This window comes from Camelus bactrianus, chromosome X, assembly GCF_048773025.1.
Source record: "Camelus bactrianus isolate YW-2024 breed Bactrian camel chromosome X, ASM4877302v1, whole genome shotgun sequence".
NCBI classification, from domain to species: Eukaryota; Metazoa; Chordata; class Mammalia; order Artiodactyla; family Camelidae; genus Camelus; species Camelus bactrianus.
Genome location: NC_133575.1, coordinates 29,258,141 through 29,267,481, shown reverse-complemented (window position 1 = coordinate 29,267,481; position 9,341 = coordinate 29,258,141). Strand labels below are relative to the sequence as shown.

Genomic DNA, 9,341 nt, shown 5'->3' with positions numbered 1-9,341 from the left:
CACTGGGAGGAGCCATCACCGATAAGCAGTAGGAGGCCTTGCTACTGACTCTTATTTTGCAAATGCACGTTTTCATCTTAAGCGAAAGCTAAGATGGAGTGAGGTGTAGTTGAAGGCTGTCACGCTAGGTAAAAACCATCAAAAAGGGATTTTTTTTTTTCCTTGGCTCCTTTGCCTTCTACCTTTGTAGCATCCTCCTTCCGTATTCCCTCCTCTTTCACAAATACATGCCGAGTGTCTATTCTGTGATGTTGGTGGCATTAGGCACTTATATAAAGTAATCCTTTAATTTCCACCAAAATTTGAGTTTGGTGATGTGGTCTCCGTTTTACACGTGAGGAGGCATGCTTCTTGAAGTACAAGGTCACATGACCAAAATAAGGAAAGGAAGGTATTTGCAGTACGTGTCTTCTGAGTGTAAATGTGTTGCTGTTTCTATGACACGGGCGTATTTTTAATGCACTTTTAAAATTGAGGAAAATTTAGATAATGGATTCTACTTGTGGTTAGATGGGAGATTTAAATCTCCTTTCTTACCTGTCTTGGACATCATAGCTCTTCTAGTGAACTGCTGCCCATGGAGTCATTTCAAACTACAGTCTGATTTACCTGCTTTATTTCTTTCAAAGATAAATTTATTCATTCGTGCAGTTAAATATTTAAGTGTCTGTGAATGTGTAGGAAGGGGCGATTTGTGTTAAGATACAATGGGATAAAGTAGATTATTAGTCCACTGACCAGCACATATGATATTAACCTTGTATACAAAGTAAATGAGACATAGACCCTGTTTTGGAGGTGTTTGCATTAGAAACCCTGGGAAAGGCATGTATTTGATGCAAGGAATTGATAAACTCTATTTGATCAGTGAAAAAAAGGAAAAGAAATAAGTGAGACCTTTTGGAGAGGAGGGGGACCCACTTCTGGCAGGGATCATTTGGCATGGATGGTAAAAGGAGATGAGGGTGGAATGGGTTTTGATTGTTAAAATGGGAGGGAAATATTGTAGAAGCTGATTAAATGCTGCTATTTAAAAAAGCTCCTCCTCTATTCATTCATTCAGCTAATACTTATTGAGTATCTGCTTTTGTTCTGTACCTTCTCTATACTGAGAACTTGGAGGCTAGTTAAAAAGTCCCTGTTTTCCACAGAGCATTAAGCCTAGAGAAGAAAGGAAATAAACAAGTAGACATACATACCACATCTTGTAGAGATAAATGTTACAATATTAATGATAAGGCAGGGACCTTAGAGAGTGATAGATGGCAATAATTTGTAGCTGGTAGTCTGAGAAGTACTCTCCAAAGAAGTGACATTTGAGCAATACCTGAATAAAGTTCAGCATAGAAACATCTAGGAAAAGAACATTGCAGACAGAAGGAAGAGCGAATTCAAAAGCTTTGAAATGGGATATTTCTCATTCTCCGTAGAGAGTTTAGATTTTATTCCAAATGTAATGGGGAGCCTTCTGAGCATCGTAATTGGGGAGGAACGTGACCTGATTTTGATTTTTAAAAGCTCAGTCTTGTTTACCGTGGGGAAAATAATCCATAGTGTGAAAAGAAGGCAAGGTAAGAGGCTCTTGCTCTCGTGTGGCAAGCTATTACGGTGGCTCGGAGAAGAGCAGTAAGCGTAGAGATGGTGAGAAGTGCTCGCTTTGGGAATACATTATGAAGTTATGGCAAACTTCAGCATAGAAGTAGAGAAGTCAAGGATGAGTGCTGGTAGGGAGTGGTACAGCTCAAGTGGTAGAGCGCATGCTTCGTCTGCATGAGGTCCTGGGTTCAATCCCCAGTACCTCCCCTGAAAATAAAGAAAGAAAGAAACCTAATTATTTCCCCTGCCCAAAATAAAATAAAATAAAATAAAATAAAATAAAATAAAAGGGTGAGTGGTGATGCCCTTTACCAAAATGGGGACTATGGCAGGAAGAGCAAAGTTAGAAGTAGGAAATTATGAGCGTTCTTGTGATCACGCTTTGTTTGAAGTTCCTCTTACACATACTGGTAAAGGTGTCCCATGGGCAGCTGACTGTAGCGGTCTGGCGTTCACCCCTGAAGATAAAGATTTGGGGATCGAAAGATACGTATGATAGATAAGCTCATGCTGTTCAGTTACCTGGAGAGTGAATCCCAAGACCGAGCTCCGGGTGAATCCAGCCCTGAGATGAGAAACAGAATCTCAAATACAAGTTTCAAATCAGGAAGGAGTAGAACAGCAGCAAGTGTGGTGTCAGAAGGACAAGAAAGGGAGGGCAGCGGTCACAAAGGAGCGAGGCACTTACTACGCCCAGTGCTCTTGAAGAAAATGACAATATTCATTGGATTTTGCCACGTACACCTTGTTGGTGAGCTTTGACAAGAAAGTCTCACTAGGAAAGCAGAACAAACTCCTGACTGGAGTGCATTCAGGAGAACCTGAGAGAGGAAGACATGGAAACAGTGATTTATAAACAACGCTTTCTGCTTGTTTTTCTACAAAGTGGAGCAGAAAATGTAGAGTGGTAGCTGGAGAGAAGAATTCCATCAAGAGAATTTGTATTTTGTTTTGTTTGGTTATTTCAGATGATGTGAGTTATGAGAGCCTTATTTGATTTTGCTTTTGTTTTTTTTTTTTGTTTTTTTTTTTAATGATAGGAATATATCCCCCAAAACAACAATAATATCGGAAAATAACAGAGCCAATACAGGACAAATATTTAATTAGGCAAAATGTTGAGATTCAGTGCCCAAATGAAAGGCTTTGCCTTAGCAGAATAAAAAGTTCATCCTTTGTTTCAGCGGGGGTAGAGAATATGGTTACAGATGTGGCTGGCCTGGTTGATTTGGTGATGGGAGGAACAGAAGGTTCTCTTCAAAACAGTTTTATTTTATCCTTGAAGTACAAAGCAGTGCTTTCTTTGAGAGGGAGGAATGGAGACAGCATGTTGGACAATTGATAGCAGAAATAAAACGATCATCTTGGAAAGCAGGAGAATCTACTGATGAGGGAAATGGAGCAGAACTTTCAGCTAGTGTTGAAGGCTCGTTTAAGATTCATGCCAGATGTAACCGGTCAGCATTGGTATGCGTTTTTCTTTAGCCATATTGAACCGTTTGGCTGCAGGTACAAGAATGGCAAAGAATAAGATTAACCAGGACTGGGGTTTTGTCAGAAGACTATAAAAGCAGGGGAGAGAGGCAAGGGAGTTAAAAGTATACTCAAAGAAGGGATAACAGTGGACGGTGGAATGTAAGCTGGGAAAGTACGGAACTGAAAACAAGGCACAATTAATGCTGAAAGGATGGTAAGGATCATTGGATTGGAAACATGTTGGAATTGAAGATCGGATTGGAAACATGTTGGAATTGAAGAATTGGCGGTTTGGGAATAGTAAAAGGGGTGATTGACAAGGTATAAAGCAGGACTCTGAAGGTGGAAAAAGTGAAACTGAGATTTGAAGTTGGTGTATTTATTGCCAAAAACGAAGTCTGGAGTCTGACTACAGGGATTGGTGTCTGTAGTGAAATGAGGGTAAGACTGATCGAGGTAATGAGACCAAAGAGCTAATGGTAGGATTTGAATGGATACTCTTTGTGAATATTTAAGTCAAGAATGTTGATGAGAATAGTCACAGGGAGCAAGGCAGTAATTCAGACACGGAGTAACCTCAGCGAAAAGGGGCAAGTGAGTGAAAAGGGAGTAGTTGATTGCAACAAGGGTATCAGTGAATACCGCAGCCTGACAGCTGTGTTCCCTTCTCACCAGGGTGAAATATACACACATACTTCCATTTACAGATGAATTCCTTCATTACTGGAAGCAGAAGTGCACTTCAGATCTGTGCTACAAATCGTTCTAGCTACAAATTTCCTTGTCCCAGATAACTTTACCAGTTATTTTGGAAATGTAAAGATGTTGTTTGATTTCTAATTTTACATTTATGAGTGAGTTTTGCATAGTTGTTCCCGAAATGAAAAGGTAAATGTTACTTGAATAGATAGGTGAGGATATCAGATGGTGCGGGGTGGTCTTCCTCACCCAGATCTATTCTGCATACCGGATTTGCCAGGGACTCGAACCTCCCTGCCTGTTCTGCACCTGTGTTACATGATGCAGAAACACTCTTTGACGGTGAATTTTTATGAATATGGTGAAAAAATTTAAGTATGTTCAATTGGGAAGCATGATAAAACAGCATAACTAAAGTTTCACTTATAATTTTGATAAATAGTTTTCAATCTAGTTTTGGAGCTTGATGCAATCCTAATAGGGATTTACCAATTTCATTATTAGATGAAGCTAACATTTTGGCTACAGACTTCAAGTTTTGCTTAACCAAATAATTGTCATAATTCATTCATTATAGTTTTAATACAAGTGGAGCTCTGTGTCTTCTTTTTCTCGGCACAATTATTTTGAGATTTATCCCATTTAGCGGCTGGCATAACTAGATCATATTTTTTGAAAGCAGTTCTTCTTTATCTTATGGTCTTCTTTTGAGAAATAATTGAAAAAACCATGGAATATTTACAGTGCTATAAAATGTGAGGCATGTATATGTGAATATTGATTTCATAATTGATAAAATTTGTACAATACTGATGACTCCAAGCAGAAGATCATTGAGAAATACTTATAAGCATTAGGTGTTAAATTTACTTTTTAATTGAGTTATAGTCAGTTTACAATGTTGGAAGGTGTTCAGTTTACAGATATTATGGAATCAAAGATTCTGATTGTTGTTAAAATGAGAGAGAACTAGCCAAGTTAAGTAGTAGAGACCTGTCTAACCATCTTCGCATGTATCCTCTTCTTTGTTTAAGGTCATTTTTATTACTCTTTGTATAGGAGTCTTAACAGAATCATAGGTCCATCCCTTCCTGATAAACAACCTCTCAAGGATGTCTGGCATCTCGTACCCCTTGCTTAGAATGTAATCTTTAAAGGCAATTGTTCCATAAAGATCTTCAAGAATGTCCTGTTCAGGAAGCCTCCTTCCAAAACACCCGCCTTGAGTTCCAAGTAAGCCCTTGGGGTCCGTCAAAGGTTCATCATTGATTAGCTTTTTCCACAACTTGGGCTTCAGATACCATGCGCCATACCTCATCTTCACCCAGTTGGGTTTATAAGGATTCTCTGGTTTCTGGAGTTTCCTCTCCCAGTTTCGCTCCTCGATTGAGAATTTTCTCTCCTCCATTTCATTTAGCCCTATGCAGTGTTTGACCTCTGAAGGAACCTTGGTTACTTTCTTGATGCAGCCTGTACCATAGGTTGGTGGGCACTCACATTTAACCTCACACTTTTTCATGATGAACTCTTCATCAATGCCCAAGTCTCCAAAAGTAGCAACCCATTTGCAGAATTGACGAATTCCTTTGGGTATTTTTCTAGAAGTACGAGGATCAGTGAGTGAATCCTTTCTGCTTGACTTCCTGTCCTTACGATGCAAACTGGATCGATGTGACTCAGGAGCTTTCTCAGGAGGTTCCGAGAAAATGCTTGAGTTACTGTCCTCATGATGCAGGCTGGCTGGATGTGACTCAGGAGGCTTCTCCAGAGGTTCCGGGTAGATGCTTGACTTCTTGTCTTCATGATGGAAACTGGATCGACGTGACTCTGGAGGCTTCTCGAGAGGTTCTAAGTGGATGCTTGACTTCTTGTCTTCATGATGGAAACTGGATCGACGTGACTCTGGAGGCTTCTCGAGAGGTTCTAAGTGGATGCTTGACTTCTTGTCTTCATGATGGAAACTGGATCGACGTGACTCTGGAGGCTTCTCGAGAGGTTCTAAGTGGATGCTTGACTTCTTGTCCTCGTGATGGAAACTGGATCGACGTGACTCTGGAGGCTTCTCGAGAGGTTCTAAGTGGATGCTTGACTTCCTGCCCTCATGATGGAAACTGGCTGGATGTGACTCAGGAGCCTTCTCGAGAGGTTCCTGGTAGATGCTTGACTTCCTGCGCTCGTGATGCAAACTGGCTGGATGTGACTCAGGAGCCTTCTCGAGAGGTTCCGGGTAGATGCTTGACTTCCTGCGCTCGTGATGCAGACTGGCTGGATGTGACTCAGGAGCCTTCTCGAGAGGTTCCGGGTAGATGCTTGACTTCCTGCGCTCGTGATGCAAACTGGCTGGATGTGACTCAGGAGCCTTCTCGAGAAGTTCCGGGTTGATGCTTGACTTCCTGCGCTCGTGATGCAGACTGGCTGGATGTGACTCAGGAGCCTTCTCGAGAGGTTCCGGGCAGATGCTTGACTTCCTGCCCTCGTGATGCAAACTGGCTGGGTGTGACTCAGGAGCCTTCTCGAGAAGTTCCGGGTGGATGTTGGACTTGTCCTCATGATGCAAACTGGCTGGATGTGACTCAGGAGCCTTCTCGAGAAGTTCCGGGTGGATGTTGGACTTGTCCTCCTGATGCAAACTGACTGGATGTGACTCAGGAGCCTTCTTGAAAAATTCCAGGTAGATGTGTGCTTTCTTGCGCTTGTGATGCAAACTGGCTGGCTTTGACTCAGGAGCCTGCTCGAGAGGTTCTGGATCGATGCTTGACTTCTTGCCCTCATGATGCAGACTGGCTGGATGTGAGTCAGCAATCTTCTCGAGAAATTCCAGGAAGCTGCTTGGCTTCCTGTCCTTATAATGCAAACTGGATGGATATGACTTGGGAGCCCTCTCGATAGGTTCCACGTAGACCTTGGCAGGACGTTTTTTACGAAGCTTTGTGGAGGGCTTTGTTCTCTTCCTGGGGCCTTCACAATAAGCCCATGTATCCTTCAGCTTCCTGTCAGGATCGAGCACTTCCAGTACCTTTAATAAGAGGTCTGCAGGTAGATCTTCCTCCAGATTTGGGTAGAGAGCCAAGGGATGTTCGGTCAGGTGGGCTTCGATGTCCTCCACAAACGCCTTCCGTGCTGGCTGGGCTGGCGAGAGCGTGGAAGACAGGTTTGCTGTCTTGGGCAGCTTTCTCTGACCCTTTTTGGGGCCCAGCTGGGGAACTCTGTGAGCAATCACAGGGACAAAGCCCTCCTCAGGGCCACCAGGGATCACATCTTCACAAGGTGGGCAGCCCTTCCGGAAGTCGGCCAGCCCCTCTTTCACAAATACCCACCGCCGGCCGTCCAGGGAGGTGGGGAACTTCAGGAGCGCCTTCTTGTGCTTTGCGAAACACTTGGAAGGTAACTTGTCTCTGTACCAGGGCTTGCAGTTCATGCCCAGGGGCATTGGTTCCAGCGGCCCTGGTCCTAGCAGCCACTTCTTGTCCGCCATGGTTCCGCTGGCCTCTCGGGGAACCACTAGCTTCCCAAGTTTGTTGTCCCCGCCTCTCCGGTTGCTAGGAGACGGGAAATCCAGGCGCAGGCAGGTTCTTCCCAGAAGCGGGTCACCGCAGGCGCCCCGCGAAGTCTGCGTTCTCCCGGGATGGGTGCTGAAGGCGCGTTCCTTTTTGTAGATACGTTCTGTCGCACGGACAGACTACCATTTATTTATCCATTCGCCTTTTGATGGGAATTTGAGTTGTTTACAGGTTGAAACTATTACCAGTAAAGCTGCCACAAACGCTTGTGTTCACGTCTTTGTTTGTGCATTTATATACTTTGATTTCTCTTGAGTAAACTTCATCTGTGAGTGGAATGGCGGGTGCAGCTCGTAGGTGTTTGTTTGACGTTTTAGGAAACCAGCAAACTTTTCCAAAGTGGTTGTACGAATTATTCCTTCTAGAAGTATATGAGAATTGCACTTCTTCTGCATACTCCCCAACACTTGGTAGGGTTAGTCGTTTTCATTTTGGCTACTCTAATATGTGTGTAGGGGTATCTCGTTGTGGTTTTAAGTTGCATTTCCCTAAGGGCTACTGAACAGATGTGGAACATTTGTTCATGTGCTTATTTGCCATTCACAACCCTCCTTTGGTGAAGAGTCTGTTCAAACTTTCTGCACATTTTTAGACGAGAGTTCTTTGTGCTTTCCGAACGTAATCCTTTATCAGATATATGATTTGTACATTTTTTTCTCCACCTATGGCTTGTCTCTTCATTGTCTTAACACTGCCTTCCAAAGGACAGTTTTTCCATTTGATGACGTCCAATATATCAAGTTGTTCCTTTGTGAATTCTCTTTTTGTGTTGTATCTAAGAAAACTTTGCCTATCCAAAGGTCGTGAAGACTTTTTTCATTCGACTCAAAGTTTAGTAATCTTTTAAGTTTTACATTTAGATCTGTCATCTATTTCAATTTAATTTTTAGGTGATAAAAGATATGAATCAAAGTTTTTAGTTTATGTTTTTCATTTTCTGCCTGTGGATATCCAGTAGTTCCAGAATTTTTTTTTTTTTAAGAGGAGGTTTTCTCCACTGAATTACCTTCATAACTTTGTAGGTATAAGTTGTCCCTATGTCCATGGGTGCAATTCTAGACACATTTTTCTGTTCTGTTGACTCCTCTGTCTTTACAGCAATTCCACGTTCTGTTGATTACTTTGTATTTTACCATAAATCTTGAAATTAGGCTGTATTAGTCCTCCACTTTCTTTATTCTTTTACAAAGTTGTTTTGACTCTTGTAGGTCCTTTGAATCTTCACAGGAGTTTTAGAATCGGTTTGTCAATGTGTACCAAGGAACCTGAGGGATTCTGATTTTGGTTCTGTGGAATCTATAAGTCAATTTTGAGCTAATCGACATCTTAACAGTATTGAGTTTCCTGACCCATGACAAAGGTTCATCTCACCATTTATGTGTTATTTCATTTATCTGAGCATTATTTTGTAGCTGTCACTGTGTAGATCTTTCACATCTCTTTTTCTTTATATTTTCCCTAAATATTTCATGTTTTTGATACTATTGTGAATAGTATTGTATTTTTTAATGGCCATGTTCATTGTTAGTATAGAGAAATAGAGTAGATTTTTGTACGTCGACCTTGTGTAACGCAACTTTTGGATACTCATTCATTCTAGTGCCCTTTTTATAGAGTCTGTCAAGTTTTCTATGTTGATAGTCATGTCATGTGTTACAAAGACAGTTTCACTTCTTCCCTTCCGGTCAGAATAACTTTTTGCCCTGGCCTCATTGCACTGATTGGAACCTGCTTATGTTGACTCTAAATGATGAAAGTGGAAATTTGTGTCTTGTTTCTGATATTAGGAGAAAGTCATTAAGTATGACGCTAGCTTTAGATTTTTTTGACATATCCTTTTTCAGTTGTAAGTTCCTTTTTATTCCCGGTGTTCTGCGGCTTTCTGACAACGCTGTGAGTCAGATCCTTGGATTGTGCCTAGTGCTTTGTCTGCATTCCCTGAGATATTCATATAGTTTTTACTCTTTAGTTTGTTGAAATAACAAATTACATAAGTTGATTTCCAAGCAG

General features: G+C 41.7%; 1 protein-coding gene across 1 annotated transcript; it reads right to left on the bottom strand.

Annotated features, from left to right (window-relative positions):
- Positions 1-4,768: 4,768 nt before the first annotated feature.
- LOC141576233 (protein FAM47A-like) lies at positions 4,769-7,246 on the bottom strand. Its single transcript, XM_074358972.1, has one exon. It carries the CDS (start codon positions 7,244-7,246, stop codon positions 4,769-4,771), a length of 2,478 nt encoding a protein of 825 aa, XP_074215073.1.
- Between the last annotated feature and the right edge of the window lie 2,095 nt (positions 7,247-9,341).